The sequence below is a fragment of the Equus asinus genome, chromosome X (assembly GCF_041296235.1).
Source record: "Equus asinus isolate D_3611 breed Donkey chromosome X, EquAss-T2T_v2, whole genome shotgun sequence".
Classification (NCBI taxonomy): domain Eukaryota; kingdom Metazoa; phylum Chordata; class Mammalia; order Perissodactyla; family Equidae; genus Equus; species Equus asinus.
Genome location: NC_091820.1, coordinates 100,689,102 through 100,709,192, shown reverse-complemented (window position 1 = coordinate 100,709,192; position 20,091 = coordinate 100,689,102). Strand labels below are relative to the sequence as shown.

At 35.2% G+C, this 20,091-nt stretch overlaps 1 protein-coding gene across 2 annotated transcripts in view; it reads left to right on the top strand.

The window, feature by feature from the left end:
• Positions 1-20,091, top strand: part of RBM41 (RNA binding motif protein 41) — a 60,712-nt gene that overhangs the window by 29,793 nt on the left and 10,828 nt on the right. For both annotated transcript variants that reach the window (XM_014835325.3, XM_044763487.2), the window contains one exon: positions 2,886-3,289. In XM_014835325.3, coding sequence (XP_014690811.3) covers positions 2,886-3,289 — 404 coding nt within the window. The remainder of the gene's footprint in view (positions 1-2,885; positions 3,290-20,091) is intronic.

Genomic DNA, 20,091 nt, shown 5'->3' with positions numbered 1-20,091 from the left:
GGTACATTTTCAATCTTTTGCTCGTTTTCCTAATGGTTGCGTTCTTTATCAGTGCAGCAAATATCTTTTCCCATTTTGTGACTTTTCTATCCCTTTATGATGTTTTCGATGAACAGAAGTTTTCAAGTTTAATGTAGGTGAATGTGTTAATATTTTCCTTAACGGTTAGTGCTTTTTGGGTCTTAAGAAATCTTTCCATAAATATTCTTATACCTTGCTGGTGGAAGTGCAGAATAGTATGACTCTTATTGAGTAGAATTTAGCAAGATATAGAAAAATTGCATACACATTCACCCCTTCTCAGCAATGCCACCTCTTGGAATCTGTTTTAAAGATGTACTGGAAAAATACAAAATTCTGTAAGCACAAGGCTGTTTGTTAGGGCATTATTCATAACAAGAAAAAAGACTCGATGCAACACCAGTGTGCATCAGTCAGGGAGCACTTGAATAAACTATGGTACATCCACCCAGTAGTGTACCATGCAGCTATAAGAAGAAAGGAGACGAGCTCTACAGATTAATATGGAGTTTTCTCCAGGATATATTGTTAAGCACAAAAAAGTAAGTTGCAGAACAGTGTTTATAGTAAGTTACCTTTTATGTAGGAGAGGGATGTAACTAATGAATTATATATGTGTTGTATGTGTGTGCCTATTTGCTTATATTTTCAAAAAAGAAACAAGGGAACCATAAAGCCAGAACCTAACAAAAATTGTTATTTATGGGGAAAGAAAGGAATGGGATGAAGGGGACAGAGATGGAAGTGAGACTTCTGTGAAGGTACTATATAACACAGTTTTCACTTTAGACCCATGTAAATGTTTTGCATAATTTAAAAAAATTAATCAAAAAGGGAAAAAAATCAATCCCTAAAATTCATAAACACCCTGAAGCAAATGAACCTAACTATAAATAAGATTGGTAGCATAACCATACAGAGAAAACAATTATTTAAAGTGACTTTAAAACAGTATTTGCACATTCCTAGTAGGATATATTTTAAGGACAAATGTACCTGCAAAGAAATGTAAAACCATTCAGTAGTGTTATTGTTGATAGTCATATTGGTATTTTATTGACATTTTAAAATTCTATATATTGTAGGAAAAAGCTAATAAATAATTTTGTTAATATCATTAAGAGCCAATATTTTAAGCATATGTGAAAAGAGATACAAGTCTGAAATCAAGGAGTTTAAGTAAAAACCTTATAATCTTAAATTTTAAATGGAAATACCAGTATGAACTCATGATTTATTTTTCTCTTAAAAAAATCTCCTAGCTTTGTTCACTAAAAAGGCCTAGAAGCAACAATAACCCAACAGCTGTGAACACACCTAGCAATACATCGTGGTTGCTAAATACTATTTTCTACTAAAAAGGGCCAGGCGTCCTTGGAGAAACATTCCAGGTTTGAGTCAGGAAACATGCAAAATGAATTTGGGACATCTTACTGTGCCAGAAAACTGGAAAGCGATTTGAAGGGACTCTCACTGGTCCCAAGTGAGATAATTTGACCACTAAAAAGAATAATGACTACATTTAATTGAAACACATCAAATATATGGAGATACATGATCTCACAATTATACGAAGAATAATCATTGGTCACCAGTGGACATTTCTAAGGTACCAACACATTACTCTCAAAGTTGGTAAATAATGGGAGAAAAATCAAGCGTTTATCTTCCCTTTCCTATATAAACTGTATGTAGGGAAACCAAATAGCTGACGACGGTAAGTTCATAATAGAATTCCAGATAATAAATACAAAAGAAATAATAGAACTAGGGGAACCTCATTTTACAACTTTTAATAAATTAATAGATCTAGGCAATGGTCGGATGCAAAACCCATTAGGTGAAAGGTAAATGGGAAAACTTCATGATGGAGGGATCGGGTTAATAACACCTGAATCCACTGATCAATTTCAGCATCACTAAAAATGGGACCACCAAACATTATGTGCCTTATGACATGATGTAATAGGATGTACACATCTATCTATGGAGGATTCTTGCCTAAAATATTAAACCTGAATCTCATCCAGCCACTAGATCAGCATTATCCAATGCAACTTTCTACAGTGATGTAAATGATCTTTCTTCTGCCTAATATGGTCTCCACTAGCAACATGTGGCTGTTGAGCATTTGAAATGTGACTAGTTTAACTGAGAAACTGACATTTAAAAAATTAAATAGATTAGTGTGGCCAGTGGCTACTGTATTAGATAGCATAGCTCTATATTTAACTGCCAGTTTGTAAGAAATACAGGGGATTGAGGAACAAGTTAAACAATACCACAAGGAACAATTATTCAAATTCATTTGTTCAATTAAAAAAATGGTGTGGTTCCTCTAATAAATCAATGAAATGGGGGGAAAATGGGTTGGAGGGGTGGGAAATTAGGGATACTGTTTTAAAATAAAAGAGGCTTAAGAGATATAACAGCCAAAGGCTGGTTTAGATCTTGAATTGAACAAGCAAGTGTAAAAAGCTGTCTTATCAGGGACATTTGAATATGCACTCTGTAGTAGATGATACTAAGGAATTATTATAATTTTGTGAAGTGTGATAATGCTACACTGGTTACATTTTTCAAATGTCTTTGTCAGTTAGGTATAAGTACTTTCATGACCCGGAGAGTGAGCACCTTCTTAAATTTTGCACCCCAGGTGCCTCACTTACCTCACCATAGTTCCGGCCTTCTTTCAGAAGCACTGTAATAACATAGCTATATATTATTGTAATTTGTCACAGGTTGTAAACACCTGCCCCAGCAGAGTTTCTATGTCTGAGATCCAAGATTTAATTTTTATTTATTTGTCAAAGGTTGTATTGGTAGGCTTTGTAGAACTTCCCTATCTCTTTGTCTTGATCCAGATGAACCCCAAAAGAAGAACAAAGGTGATCCCATGAACAACCTGGAAAGTTTTTACCAAGAGATGATAATGAAAAAACGTCTTGAAGAGTTCCAACTTATGAGAGGTGAACCCTTTGCTTCCCACTCACTGGTCTCAGCTACATCAGTGGGAGATAGTGGCACAGCTGAGAACCCGTCATTACTCCAGGACAAGGGGAAACAGGCAGCACAGGGTAAAGGTCTCAGTCTCCATGTGACAAAAGTTATTGATAATTCACCTGAGCAGTGTTGGACTGGGCCTAAGAAGCTGACGCAGCCAATAGAATTTGTCCCAGAAGATGAGATCCAGAGAAATCGTTTGTCAGAGGAAGAGATCCGAAAAATTCCTATGTTTTCTTCATATAATCCAGGGGAGCCAAACAAGGTATAGGTCAAACCAAGAAAAAAAAATGGGTTGTTTTCATTTTTATTTACCTCTACCTAAAGTAATACTTTTAAATTAGCTTTGATTATACCAAAGAATCATGACATAGGCACAGTGATTATGTATTTCCTTAACCTTGACTATTCGTTCTCTGTATACTATATAAGTAGCATATTTCCTATGACGTTCTTTGTGGTTTTCTAAGGTCCTAAGCTACCCTTAGAATTTTAAAGAAATGTTGATGAGACTCTAGTCCATACCTATTAGAAGCCCCAAATTGAAGGAAAGGTAACCTCTAATGTCCTGGGCTAGTAGTAAATCAAGTAGTATTCATAAGACCACCATATCTGGTAGCCATAGTGCCTCTGGAATTAGTCAATAAATAATTGACTACCTGGTTGTGAGTAGGGTTTACTGTTATCACATGAGTTTTCTCTTCAGAATGCTCCACCTGGCTTTCATATGATATATGACTTAAGTTGCTGGTAGCTAAGCAGCAAAATGAAAGCACAGGGCCTCTCAGCCTTGAGAAATTGGCACATATCTAAGTAAAGTTGTAAATAATCCTTGTGTTATTGATCAGATCATTATTTCACATTCATGATATATGTTATACCCAGAATGGAAAACTTCATTATCATGTCACACAAAGAGGCAACACTAGCCCCTGGAGCATATGCTTGCTTTTATCTAATTTAAAAAATAAAACCAAAAACATAATATTAGCTTCTGACTGTCCCTGAATTTTAATAAAAAAAGGCATTGTAGGTGAGGGATATTAAAACAGTTTCCTCTGAGCAATTCTATTTTTAATATATTCCTGCTGTTAGTTCAAGGGTAGCTTGGTTTTTTTATTATGAAATATGACTAATATACAAATAGTTATAGAGAATAATACAGCAAACACCTTTGTACCCAGCCAACCATCTTTATTAATTCTTAATAGTTTCCATATTTGCTTAATTAAAAAAATAATAAAGCCGTATAGGGACACCTGAAGACTTCCATGTCTCCCTCACCAATTTCATTCCCCTTTCTTCTTTCCAGAGGTAACCACTATCTTGAATTTGCTATTCATTGTTCCCTTGCATGTTTTTATATGTTTACTGCATATCTATATATTTATAAATAACGTAGTTTTACATATTTTAAACCTATATAGATGATATACTTTACATATCCTTCTACACCTTGCTTTTTGACTCAATATACATAATGTTTTTGAAATTTATTTCTAGTGTTAAAAGGAACTATGTAGCATTCCATTGTAGAAATATACTATAATTCATTTATCCATTCTCCTGAAGATTTTTTCTTTTCATTTTTTGCTATTACAGACAATTCTGCAACAAGCATTATTGCATTATTGTATATATCTCCTGTTGCACATGTAGAAGAGTTTCTCTAGGATAGTTTTTCAAACTTTAGGTTGCAATTAGTAGGTCACAACCAGCAATTTTTTTTAATGAAATGAAATAGAATAGAATAGAAAATATCAAAGTGCATTCCATAGAGTAAGAGTAATTACTGTTTCTTGAAACTTTTGTTTTGTGTGTGTGTGTGTGTGTGAGTGAAATCTGTGTGGGCCAGAATGTAAAATGCATTTCTTCCTATAGACCTCAGTAAAAAAAAGTTGGAAAAATATTGCTCTGTTGAAGTGATTCTCAAAAGTTAGTGTGTACCAGAATGACCTGGAAAGCTTGTTAAAACACAAATTGCTGGGTTTCACCCGTAGAATCTTTTATTCAGTAGATTTGGAGTAGGGCCTGAGAATTTGCGTTTCCAACAATTCCTAGGAGATGCTGATGCTGCTGGTCTGAGAGTGACGTTTTAAGAATCACTATTCTAGGGGCTGGCCCCGTGGCCGAGTGGTTAAGTTCGCGTGCTCCGCTGCAGGCGGCCCAGTGTTTCGTTGGTTCGAATCCTGGGCGCGGACATGGCACTGCTCATCAGACCACGCTGAGGCAGCGTCCCACATGCCACAACTAGAAGAACCCACAACAAAGAATACACAACTATGTACCGGGGGGCGTTGGGGAGAAAAAGGAAAAAATAAAATCTTTAAAAAAAAATAAAAATAAAAATAAAAAAAAAAAAGAATCACTATTCTAGATTACATATTTAGGAGTGAAATTACTGTGATATAGGGTACATATATCTTCAACTCCATGAGCAGAGCTTCAGAAATCTGTTTCACATCTTTGCCAAGACTTTGTAGCATTAGACTTTTAATTTTTTGCAAGCCTAATATATTTAAAAGGTATCTCATTGTTTTAATTTGCATGTTCCTGATTTCTGGTGAAGTTATGCATGTATTCAGACATTTATTAACCTTTCAGGAACCTTCTGTGAGTTGCCTGTTCCATTTCTTTGCCCATTATTTGATTGTTTAGTTTTACATATTATTTATAGAGATTATTTTAAAATTCTGGATACAAACCCTTGCTGCTTATTTAGCAAATATATCCTCCCAGTGGGTGGCTTGTGTTTTTAACATTGTTTCTGATATCTTTTGTTAAGGAGAATCTTTCATTTTAATGTAATCAAATCATCAGTATTTTATCTGACTATTGGTGTGTTTTGAGTCATTTTAAGGAAATCTCTCCCTACAAATTAATAAGAAAAACACAAACAGCCCAGTGAAAATGACCAGAAGATATGAACAGGCAATTCACAGAGGAGAAAACATGAACGGCCAATTAACTTATGAAGTCTCATTAGTAATCAAAGAAATGCAAAATAAAGCTACAATGAGACACCATTTAATACCCAGGATGTTGGCATACGTTTAAAGGCCTGACAATGCCAAGTGTTGATGAACATATGGAGCAGTAAGAACTCTCAGATACTGCTGGGTGGATGTAAATGAATACAACCACTTTTAAGAACATTGTGGCATTATCTAGTAAAATGGAAGATGCTCATACAGTATAAGTCAGCAATCCCACTCCTGAGTATCTATCCTAGAGGAACTCTTACACATGCACGTTAGGAAATAAGGTTGCTCACAGTAGCATTGTTTATAAAGAGCATACATGTTCATCAGCAAGAGAATGGATAAAGCATGGTATGTTAATAAAATAGAATACTATACAGTAGAGAAAATGAATAAAACAGAGCTATAGGTATCAACATAGGATGAAACTCCCAAACATAATGTTATACGAAAAAATCTAGTTGCAGACTTCTGGTTTCAGCTCCAACATGTAAAGCGCTTGGAAATCATCACTCCTGTCTTACAACAAGAAACACAGCTGAACAGACTAAAAATCAATGACTTTTCATGGACTCATCAGAGAATTGAAGTCACCAAGCAAACTGCAACCCCAAAATCTGGAGAGAGAGGCAATTACAGAGAATTACAGCCCAGATCTGCTAATTAGGAGCAGAAAGCACTGGAGTCATAAACTGTTAGGAACACTTGAGTGGTAACTTGGACAAATTGCTAGAGGCAAACTTTAGATTACTATTTAAGTGACAAAGTCCTGGGGGCCACAGTCTAGGGGGACACTCATATTTTTGTGACTTTTACTTCCAGAACACCACTAGGTTCTCAAGTTGAAGAACCAAGAAAAATTCTCCTGTTCCTGGCATGAGGAAGGGAAAAGTAATCATTCTGAAATACACTCAGAGCTTCTACCTAATGAGGGGCTATCCAGCAAGTTAAACAGCTGTACCAAAGCCTTATCCAGTGTGGGAGAGGGGAAATTATCCAATCCCAGACCCCTGTAGCCTTTTTGTCTCATCTCAGAGAGAGAGAGAGAAAGCTGTGAAACATTTATACAGGTTACAAACTGGGGACACAGGCACACTGAAAGAATGAGACTTAATTATAGAATTGTAGAATGTTTCCGCTTACCCCACAACTTACTACTACCACATCAACAGGGCTTCACTATAATAACTGTGGATTACAGCTGAAAGGCTTGCAAGGCTCAGACTCTATTCAAGAAGTGTATAGGGAAAGCCAGAGAAAACAGGGGAGATAAAAACAAGGACATTAGAGGAAATTGAAACCTCTGACACCTACAGCTAGAGCAAACATTAAACACAGCCCAACTCCTGGCCAGATTAACATGAAACCGCGCACTAATGGCCTGTTTACCTCAGTTCCTGTTACATTATGCATCATATCTGGCTTTCAACAAAAAAGAAATTATAAGGCATGCTAAAAGAAAAACCACAGCCACAAGAAAGAAAACATGCATCAGAGCCAAACTCAGATATGACACAGGTTTTCGAATGATCACATATATGGAATTTAAAATAACTATGATTAGTATGCTAAAGAGTCTATTAGAAATAGTATACAACATGCAAGAAACGATGTGTAATGTAAGCAGAGAGATGGAAACTCTAAGAAAAAAATCAAGAAGTGATGCTAGAAATCAAAAACACTAATAACAGAAGTGATGCCTTTGATAGGCTCATCAGTAGATCAGGTACAGCCAAGGAAAGAATCAGTAAGCTTAAAGGCATGTCAATAGAAACTTCCCAAACTGAATTGCAAAGAGAAAAAAAGACTGAAAAAATGGAACAGGGTATCCAAGAACTATGGGACAATTTCAAAAGGTGTAACGTACACATTTTTGGAATACCAGAAGGAGAAAAGGGAAAGGAGCAGAAGAAGTATTTGAAGTAAGAATGGCTGAGAATTTTCCAAAATTAATGACTGACACTAGAAAACAGATCCAGGATCTGAGCAGAGATAAACACCAAAAAATAAACCTAAGCATATCATCTTCAGACACAGAAAACTGAAGACAAAGGAAATCTTGAAAACAGCCAGAGAAAAACACTTTTCCTATAGTAGAACAATGGTAAGAATTACATTGGATTTCTCATCAGAAACCATGCAAACAAGAGAGTAGAGTGAAATATTTAAAATTTTGAAGGAAAAAAACCACCCACCTAGAATTCTATATCCAGCAAAATGATCCTTCAAAAGTGAAGGAAATGGGCCAGCCCCGTGGCCGAGTGGTTAAGTTTGCACGCTCTGCTTCAGCGGCCCAGGATTTCACTGGTTCAGATCCTGGGTGCGGACATGGCACCACTTGTCAGGCCATGCTGAGGTGGCGTCCCACATGCTACAACTAGAAGGACCTGCAACTAAAGTATACAACTATGTACTGGGGGGGTTTGGGGAGAAAAAGCAAAAAAAGATTGGCAACAGTTGTTAGCTCAGGTGCCAATCTTAAAAAAAAAAGTGAAGGAAAAATAAAGACTTTATCAGACAAAAAAATAACTGAAGAAATTTGTCACCAGTAAACCAGCCTTATAAGAAATGTTTTTAAAAAAAGTTCTCCAAAGAAAAATGATGTACATCAAAAAATCAGATCTCTATAAAGAAATGAAGAGCATAGGAGAAGGGATATATGAAGGTAAAATAAAATCTTTTATTTTCTTATTTTAAGTGATCTAAAAGAGTTCAAAGTAATAATAGCAATGAGTTAGGTAATTTTAGCATATATGGATAAGTGAAATGAATAGCAGAAATGTTATAAGGGGTAGGAGAGAGGAATTAGTATGTGGTATATATAACTGTTGTAAGGTTTCTGCACTACCTGTGAAGTGGTATAGTGTTATTTGAGAGTGGATTTAGAATAGTTGTAAATGTATATTGCAAACTCTAAGGCAACCACTAAAAATTAATAAAAAGTGTAATTGATAAGCTAAGAGAGGAGTGAAAGTGGAATCAGATAAAATTATACCCATACTCTAAAATCTTTTCCAGAAAATAGAAGCAAAGTGAACACTTTCTGACTCATTTTATGAGACCAACCTTAATACCAAAACCAGATAAAGACATTACAATAAAGAAAGGCTGCAGACCAATATCTCATGAGCATAGATGCAAAAATCCTAAACATTAGGAAAATCTAAATATTTTATTGAAATTTTTTATTATATTTCTTTTTATTTATTATTATTATTATTGTGTGTGTGAGAGAGAGAGGAAGATTTGCTCTGAGCTAACATCTGTACCAATCTTCCTCTACTTTGTATGCGGGATGCTTCCACAGCATGGCTGATGAGTGGAGTAGGTCGGCACCTGGGATCTGAACCCACGAACCTGGGCTGCCGAAGTGGAACAGGCAGAACCCTAAGTACTTGGCCACAGGGCTGGCCCCTAATTGAAATACTTTCATCGAAAAGTTGAGATATTAGGAAATCAAATCCAACAATGTGTCCAAAGAATTATATATCATGATCAAATGGGATTTATTCCAGGTATCTAAGGCTGGTTCAACACTTGAAAATCAGTGTAAGCCATGGCATCAACAGACTAAAGAAGAAAAATCACGTTATTATTTCAATTGATGTATAAAAAGCATTTGACAAATCCAACACCCACTAATGACAAAAATTCTCTGCAAACTGAGAAGAGAGAACAACATCCTCAACTTGATAAAGAATATTTTCAAAACCATACAACTAACATCATACTTAATAAGAGAGGATAACTTATAAGTGAGGATAGCAACGTTGGAGGATACAAGGTTTATATACAAAGGGCAATTGCTTTCCTATATAACAAGAAATGAGCAATTGAAACTGAAATTAAAAATACAACACTATGTACAGTAGCACCACAAAATAGTGAAATATTTGGGTATAAATCTAACAAAATATGTGTAGGTTCTATATGCAGAAACTATAAAACCCTGGTGAAAAAGAAAATCTAAATAAATGCAGAGATATCCTGTGTGCATGGAATGGAAGCCTTAATATTGTTAAGATGCCAATTCTTCCCAAATTGACATAAGGATTCCACATAGTGCCAACAAAATTCCAGCAAACTATTTTGTGGATATAGACAAACTGATTCTAAGTTTATATGGAAGGACAAAAGATCCAGAATACCCAACACAATACTGAAAAAGAAGAATAAGAACAAAGTTGGAGGACTGATACGACTCAACTTCAGGATTTACTATAATCAAGTAGTTTGGTGTTGGTGAAAAAAAGAAAAGACACATAAATCAATTGAGCAGAATAAAGACTCTGGAAATATACTCACACAAATATAGTGAACTGATCTTTGACAAGAGGGCAAAGGCAATTCAATGGAGAAAGGATAGTCTTTTCAACAAATTGTGCTGGAACAACTGGATGTCCACATGCAAAAAAATGAATCTAGACACGGGTCTTAGATTCTTCCAAAAAATTAACTCAAATGGATCATAGATCTAAATGTAAAACACAATTACATAAAACTTCTAGGAGAAAATGTAAGTGACCTCATGTTTGGTGATGCATTGATAGATACAACATCAAAAGCATGATTTATGAGAAAAAAATTGATGTCAGACTTTATTAAAATTATAAAATTCTGCTGTGTGAAAGACACTTTTAAGAGACTAAAAAGATCAGCCACAAACTGGAAGAGAATATTTGCAAAACACTTGTCTAATAATGGCCCTGTATCCAAAATACACAAAGAACTCCTAAAACTCAACAGTGGTACACAAACTATCTGCTTAAAAAATGGGCAAAACAACAGACACCTCACCAAAGACGTTATATACGTACATGTCAAATAAACATATGAAAAGGAGCTCATCATCATTTGTCATCAGGGAATTGCAAAATAAAACAATAATGAGATGCCATTGCACACCTATTAGAATAGCAAAAATTCACAATAAAATTGACAATACCAAGTGCTATTGAGGATGCTGAACAACAGGAACTCTTATTCATTGCTGGTGAGAATAAGAAATAGTACAACCTCTTTAGAAGATAGTTTGGCAGTCTTACAAAGCTAAACATTGTTTTACCATACAGTCCGGTAATTGTGCTCATAGTTATTTACCCAATTGATTTGAAAACCTATATTTATACGAAAACCAGCATGTGAATGTTCATATCAGTTTTATTCATAATTGCCAAAAACTGGAAGCAATCAAGATGTACTTCAATAGATGAATAGAATCACTCACCTGTGCTACATCTATGCATTGGAATATAATTCAGCAATAAAAAGAAATGAGTTATCAAGCCACAAAAAGACATAGAGGGACTATAAATGCATATTAATAAGTGAAAGAAGCCAATGTGAAGACTACATATTGTATGATTCCAATTATATGACATTCCAGAAAACGCAAAACTGTAGAGACAGTACACGAGCAGTGGTTGCCAGGAGTTTGGGGAGAGTGAGAAAGAAAGGAATAGGTGAAACACCAGGGATTTTTAGGGCAGGAAAATTATTTTGTATGATACTGTAACGGTGGATGCAAGACGTGCATTTGTCAAAACCCATAAAACTGTACAGCATGAAGAGTGACCCTTAATATATACAAATATTAAGAAATCACTTGAGAGGTTGGGGAACCCCAGGAAAGAATGCAGACTGTGACAAGAGAATCTAACTGTATTACAAATATATGAAGCAGCTTCAATGAAGGTATGGGGGAAAAGGTGCTGACCTAAGTATGTTTGGAAATGTGTGGAATCTGGAAGACTAAAGGCAAACAGAACTGTGCATAATCACTGTACCCTAGTGGGTAAGGTTGTGTCGCATAGGGGTACTGGTTAGCAATCCCAATACTGATAGACATGTATAATGAAATGGAGCAATTAAGTAAATGGATGGCAGATGGTGGGAGCCCGGTTTCTCACTGTTGGAATTTACAGATAAGCAAAGGGAGGAAGCTAGAATGATCCATGTGGTAATGGTTTAGAGTTGGAGACATCAGTATGAATTCCTGTTTAATTTAATATAGATGGTTACATATAGAAATATTTATAGATATGCATATATACGCAGGTTAGTATAAACATATAGTTTTTTCTCTGTCAGCTGGAAGGATCTAAATTAAATGACACTCTGGTAGCAACAAACATGTTCAGCACCCAGATCTTAGTTTCTAATACCCTTCTCTAATAAAAGGAACCAGAGCTCCTTGGAGAAATGGCTGATTCTAGTACTGGGGCAGAAAATATACAAGCTGAGCCTTAAGCATTTTGTAGTGCCGGAAAGTAAGGAAGTGCTAAAAACAACAGCATAAAATAATTGTTGGGCATATGTCAAAGGAACACAGGAGTCAACTGAAAGAATTTCCAGTGACCAAAACTGGAACAATTTGTGCAAGAAACTAAGTAAATTAATGTTGGATTATAACCCAAAGTATAGAATAAATATCTATGAGTCCATACTGATAATAAGTAAAATGATTGAGTAAATCAATAAATAGGGGAGAGGAGATAAATATCCCATGCAGAAGAATTCTAAATAATTTATGTAGATGCTCCACCTCAAGGAAGGGGAACATAACTGCCCACTCCTTAGTTTTGAGCAACTCATAGTGACTTCTTTCCAAAGAGTACAGTATGGAAAGGCAGAAAAAAAAGAGTAACATTACAGTGTGGAAACCTAACAAACACTGCCTCAGCCAGGTGATCTAGGCCAACATCAACAGTCATCAATCACGTTGATAGTATGTATGTGATGTGATCAGAATTGCACTTTTCCTCTGTGGTCTTCCTCCTAGTAATCCGTAACCCCAATCTAACCATGAGAAAAACACCAGAAGAATTCTAGTAGTGGGGTGTCCTATAAAATACCTGACCAGTACTCCTCAAAACTGCCAAGATCATTAAAAACAAGGGAAGTCTGAGAAACTGCCACAGCCAAAAGGAGCCTAAAGACACATGAAAACTAAATGTGCTGTGTATCATGGATACAATCCTGGAAAAGAAAAAGGACATTAGAGAAAAACTAAGGAAATCTAAATAAACTATGGACTTTAGTTAATAATAATGTATCAATATTAATTCATTTGTTTTAACAAACCTACCATAGTAAGGTAAGATGTTAATAATAGGGGAAACTGGGTGTGGGGTATATGGCGACTCTTTATACTATCTTCTAAGTCTTTCTAGTAAATCTAAAACTTTTCTAAAAAATAAAGTTTATTTTAAAAGAATTTAAAACAAGTAGCTGTGGAAGAATGCATACAGTATAGTACCATTTATATAAAGTTCAAAAAATGCAAAACAATACTGTGTATTGCAGGGGGATACCAGGAAGAGCTTTATCCTCTATTATCACTTGGAGTTTCTGTTTTTCTGTTTCACAGAAATGTTTATCTTGTTTTTGAGCTTAGCTGTATCTTTGTATGTATCTTAATATATGTGCATATATATAAATATATATGTATGTTGTGGATATATACATACATACATACCCATGTATATGGATATATGTATGTATGTATGTATGTTTTTGGAGCAGAGAAGATGCATCCAAGCAAGAAGTGACCAAGCCACCTGGACCAGAAGTCCTCTTGATTTTTTTTAAATGTTCAAATCAAAGGGAACAATCTTAGTATGGATCTTTCCTACTTGGTGAGAAACTTGCAGTATGTTTCACATACCCCTTTCTATGGTTATTTAATTTGATAATGCTCTCATGATGATTATTTCAAAGCTAAAACTCTAGGTCACCTGAAATTACTTAAGTGAATCACAAATCAGTTATTCTATGCTCTTGCCTTTAAGATACAAGTATAGTTAAATGCTAAATATGTGAATATCCAGCTTCTAAGGACTTTGAGACATAGTCCTTTATTACAATGCTTAATATATTTGTTCATATGTTTCAGCAGTTAAGTCATTTAAATGGGCTCTGTTTTCTAGCTCTTTGCTTTTGCTGCTCCTGTCTGAATTCTTCTCAAGTTTCTTTAAGCTATAAAGGATATAACTTATGCTAGCTAATATAGAGAGATCTCTTTTTTCTCCATCTTTCTTTAATTGTAGTAAAATACACATAACCTGAAATCTACTCTCTTAACAAAACTTTGTACATTACAGTATTGAAAACTGTAGGCACAATGTTGTACAGCAGATCTCTAGAACTTTTTCATCATGTATGACTGGACTTTATACCCATTGAACAGCAACTTCTCATTTCCCTTTCCCCCCAGCCTCTGGCCAACCACCATTCTACTTTCTGCTTCAATGAATTTGACTACTGTAGTTCCACATATAAGTGAAATCATGCAGTACTTGTCCTGTGATTGGCTTATTTCACTTAGCATAATGCCCTCAAGGTTCATCCATGTTGTAGCATATGGCAAGATTTCCTTCCTTTTGCTGGCTAGTATTCCACTGTATGTATATACCACATTTTCTGTATCCATTCGTCCATGATGGACATTTAGATTGTTTCCACCTCCCGGCTATTGACAGCAGAGCTGCAATGAACATATGAGTTTAGATATCTCTTCAAGATTCTGATTTTAGTTCTTTTGGCTAAGTACCCAGAAGTGTGAGTACTGGATTATATGGTTCTATTTTTAACTTTTTGAGGAACCTTAAAGTGGGATTGCTGTAGCAGCTGTGCCATTTTACATTCCTACCAACAGTGCACAGGATTCTGATTTCTTCACATTTTCATCAACACTTATTTTCTCTATGTGTTCTTTGAAGAAATGTCTATTTAGGTCTTTTGCACATTTTTAAAAATTGAGTTGTCTTTTTGCTATTGAGTTGTAGGAGTTCCTTGTATATTTTGGATATTAACCTCTAATCAGCCATCTGGTTGCCAAATATTTTCTCCCATTCTATAGGTTGCCTTTTCACTTGCTGATTGTTTCCTTTGCTTTGCAGAAGTGTTTTAGTTGATGTAGTCTCACTTCGTTTTCGCTTTTGTTGCCCGTGCTTCTGATGGAATATCCAAGAAATCATTGCCAAGGCCAATGTCATGAAACTTTTCTCCTATGTTTTCTTCTGAGAGTTTGAAAGTATCAGGTCTTATGTTTTACGTCTTTAATCCATTTTGACTTGATTTTTGTGTATAGGAGAAAATGAGTCCAATTTTATTGTTTTGCATGTGGATATCAACTTTTCCCAACACTGTTTGTTGAAAGGACTATCCTTTCCCATTGTGTATTCTTGCCCCCTCTCCTTGTGGATCAGTTGGTTGTGTATGTGTTGGTTTATTTCTGGGCTCTCTGTTCTGTTCCATTGGTCTATAGTCTGTCTTTATGCCAGTGTCATATTGTTTTGATTACTGTAGATTTGTAATATCTTTTGAAATTAAGTGTGAGGCCTCCAGTTCTGTTCTTATTTCCCAAGATTGCTTTGGCTATTCAGGGTCTCTGTGGTTCCATATGAATTTTAGGATTGTTTTCTCTATTTATACAGAAAATACTATTGGATTTTGATAGAAATTACATTAAATCTGTAGATTGCTTTAGGTAATATGGACATTTTCATAATGTTGTCTTCCCATCCATGAATATGGGACGTCTTTGCATTTATTTCTGTCTTCTTTAATTTCTTTGAGCAATGTTTTGTGGTTTTCAAAGTACAAGTCCTTTACTTCCTTGGCTAAGTTTTTTTTAATTGAAGTATGATTGACATACAAAAAATTGTGCACATTTAATGTATGCATCTTGATGAGTTTGAAGATAAGTATACACTGTGAAACTGTCACCATCTACAATGCCCTAAACTTAACCATCACCTCCAGAAATTTCCTCCCTCCTTATTTTTTTCTTTTGATAAGAACATTTAACGTAAGATCTATCCTCTTAACAAATTTTTAAATATCCAGGACAGTATTGTTAACTATATGCACTATGCTGTACAGTAGATCTATAAGACTCATTTATCTTACGTAAGTGAGACTGTGTACCCTTTGATGAACATCTCCCCACCTATCCCTCCTCCCAGCCCCTGGTAAACATGATTCTACTCTCTGATACTATGAATTTGACTATTCTAGATTCCTGATATAAGTGGGATCATGTAGTATTTGTTCTTCTGTGTCTGGTCTATTTCATTTAGCATAATGTCTGCCAAGTTCATTTAAGATGTAGCAAATGACAAGATTTCCTGCTTTTTTAAGGCTGTATAATATTCCATTGTATTTATATGGTCACATGCTGCATCATTACATTTCAGTCAACGAGGGACTGCATATTTGATGGTGGTCCCATAAGATTAGTAACATATAGTCTAGGTGTGTAGAAGGCTATACCATCTAGGTTTGCGTAGGTACACTCTATGCTGTTTACACAATGACAAAATCCCCTGACTCATTTCTCAGAATCTATCTAACCCTATCATTAAGCGATGCATGACTATACACCTCATTTTCTTTATCCGTTCATCTGTCACTGGACATTTAGATTGTTTCTACGTCTTTACTATTGTAAATAATGCTAAAGTGAACATGGGAATGCAGGTATTTCTTCCAGATTCCGATTTCAGTTCTGTTCAGTATATACCCAGAAGTGGGATTGATGGATTATATGGTGGTTCTATTTTTTCATTTTTTGAGGAACCTCCATACTGTTTTCCATAGTGGTTGTATAAATTAACATTCCCACCAGCAATGCACAAGGGTTGAAATTTCTCCACATCCTCACCAGCACTTATCTTTTGGTTTTTTGATAATAATCATCCTAACAGGCATGAGATGATAACTCATTGAGGTTTTGATTTTCATTTCCCTGATAATTACTGATAATTGAGCATCTTTTCATATGGCTGTTGGCCATTTGTATGTCTTTTTTGAAGAAATATGTCTATTCAGGTCGTTTGCCCATCTTTTAAATTTTTTTTTTTACTATTGAGTTTTGGAGTCTCATATATATTTTAGATATTAACCCTTTATCAAATATATGATTTGCAAATAGTTTCTCCCATTCTATCAGTTGCCGTTTCACTTTGCTGATTGTTTCCATTGCTGTACAGAAGGTTTTTAGTTTATATAATCCCACTTCTGTATTTTTGCCTTTGTTGCTTGTATTTTTAATGTCATATCTAAGAAATCATTGCCAAGGCCAATATCAGGAAGCTTTTTCCCTATGTTTTCTTCTAGAAGTTTTAGAGTTTCAGGTCTTATTTTTAAGTCTTTAATCCATTTTGAGTTGGTTTTTGTGTATGGTGGAAGATAGGCGTCCAATTTCATTTGTTTGTGCTAGATATCCAGTTTTCCCAAAACCATTTATTGAAGAGACTATCTTTTCCCCATTGTGTATTCTTACGCCTTTTGTCAAAGATCATTTTACCATACGTGTGTGATTTATTTCTGGGCTTTCTATTCTGTTTCATTGGCCAATGTCTGATGTTTTATGCCAATACCGTACTGTTTTGATTACAGTAGTTTGAAATCAGGAATGTAATGCCTTCTGCTTTGTTCTTCTTTCTCAATATTGCTTTGTCTATTCAAGGTATCTTGTGAATGCTTATGAATTTTAAGACTTTGTTTTGGTTCTGTAAAAATTGCCATTGGGATTTTGATAAGAATTGCATTGAATGTATAAATCGCTTTGGGTAGTGTGGCCATTTTAACAGTATTAATACTTCCACTCCATGAATACGAAATGTCTATCCATTTATTTGTGTCTTTTTAAATTTCTTTCATCAGCGTTTTATAGTTTTCTGTGTACAAGTCTTTCAGCTCCTTGGTTAAGTTTATTCATAAGTATTTTATTCTTTTTTAAAATTTGATTGTTTTATTGAGGTCACATTGGCTTATAACCTTGTGTAATTTCAGGTGTACATTATTATGTATCAGTTTCTGTATAGTCTGCATCATACTCACTACCAATAGTCTAGTTTTTATCTGTCACCATACATATGTGCACCTTTACCACTTTCACCCTCCCTTCACCACCTTCCCCTCTGGTAACCACTATCTGTTCTCCTTATCCATATGTTAGTTTATCTTCCACATAGGAGTAAAATCATACAGTGTTTGTCTTTGTCTGTCTGGCTTATTTTGCTCAGCATAATTCCCTCAAAGTCTTTCCATATTGTTGTAAATGGCACAATTTTGTCTTTTTTATGGCTGAGTAGTATTCCATTATATATATATGCCACATCTTCTTTATCCATTCATTCATTGATGGGCTCTTTGGTTGCTTCCATGTCTTGGCTATTGTGAATAATGCTGCAGTGAACATAGGGGTGCATAAATCTCTTTGAATTGTTGATTTCATGTTCTTTGGATAAATACCCAGTAGTGGGATAGCTGGATCGTATGGTATTTCTATTTTTAATTTTTTGAGAAATCTCCATACCATTTTCGATAGTGGCAGCACCAGTTTGCATTCCCACCAGCAGTGTATGAGGGTTCCCTTTTCTCCACATCTTCTCCAAAATTTATTTTTTGTCTTGGTAATTATAGCCATTCTGATGGGTGTATGGTGATATCTCATTGTAGTTTTGATTTCCATTTCCCTAATAATTAGTAATGTTCGACATCTTTCCATGTGCCTGTTGGTCATCTGTATATCTTCTTTGGAAAAATGTCTTGTGCATATCCTCTGACCGTTTTTTGATCTGGTTGTTTGTTTTTTTGTTTTTGAGTTTTATGAGATCTTTATATATTTTGGAAATGAACCCCTTGTTGGATAGATGATTTGCAAATATTTTCTCCCAGTTGGTGGGTTGTCTTTTTGTCTTGTTCATGGTTTCCTTTGCATGCAGAAGCTTTTTAGTCTGACGTAGTTCCATTTCTTTATTTTTTCTTTTTTTCCCCTTGCCTGAGGAGACATAATATTTGAAAAGATACTGCTAAGACTGTTGTCAAAGAGTGTACTGCCTATATTTTCTTATAGGGGTTGTATGGTTTCAGGTCATACATTCTAATCTTTTGAGTTAATTTTTGTGTATGGTGTAAGATAATGGTCTACTTTCATTCTTTTGAATGTGGTTGTCGAGTTTTCCCAACATCATTTATTAAGAGAGTTTCCTTTCTCCATCGTATGTTCTTGGCTCCTTTGTCGAAGATTAGCTGTCCATGGATGTGTGGTTTTATTTCTTGGCTTTCAATTCCATTGATCTGTGTGTCTGTTTTTGTGCCAGTACCATGCTGTTAATTGCTATTGCTTTGTAGTATATTTTGAAGTCAGGGATTGCGATGCCTCCAGCTTTGTTCATTTTTCCCAGGATTGCTTTGGCTATTCAGGGTCTTTTGTTGTTCCATATAAATGTTAGGATTCTTTGTTCTATTTCCTAAAGAATGTCATTGGTATTTCATTGAATCTGTAGACTGCTTTATGTAATATGGTTATTTTAACTATATTTATTCTTCCAATCCAAAAGCGTGGAGTACCTTTCCATTTCTTCATGTCTTCTTTGCTTTCTTTCAATAATGTCTTATAGTTTTCAGTATATAAGTCTTTCAACTCCTTGGTGAAATTTATGCCTAGTTATTTTATTCTTTTTTCTGCAGTTGTAAATGGGATCATATTCTTGACTTTTCTTACTGCAGGTTCATTATTAGTGTATAGAAATGCAACTGATTTTGTACCCTGCAACTTTTCTGTAGTTGTTGAATACTTCTAATAGTTTCCTGGTGGATTGTTTACTGTTTTCTTTCTTTTTTTTGTTATTTATTAATTGCAGTAACATTGGATTATAACATTATATAGCTTTCAGATATACATCGTAATATATTTCGAATTCTGTGTAGATTACATTGTGTTCCCCACCCAAAAATTAATTATAGTCCATCACCTCAGATGTGAGCCTAATCACCCATTTTGCCCTCCCCCCTGCCTTCCCCTATGGTAACCACCAATCCAATCACCGTTGCTATGTGTTTGTTTGTCGTTGTTTTTATCTTCTTGTTATGAGTGAGATCATACGGTATTTGACTTTCTCCCTCTGACTTATTTCACTCAGCATAATACCCTCAAGGACCACCCATGTTGTCACAAATGACCAGATTTCATCATTTCTTATGGCTGAATAGTATTCCATTGTGTATATATACCACATCTTCTTTATCCATTCATCCCTTGAGGGGCACCTAGGTTGCTTCCAAGTCTTGGCTA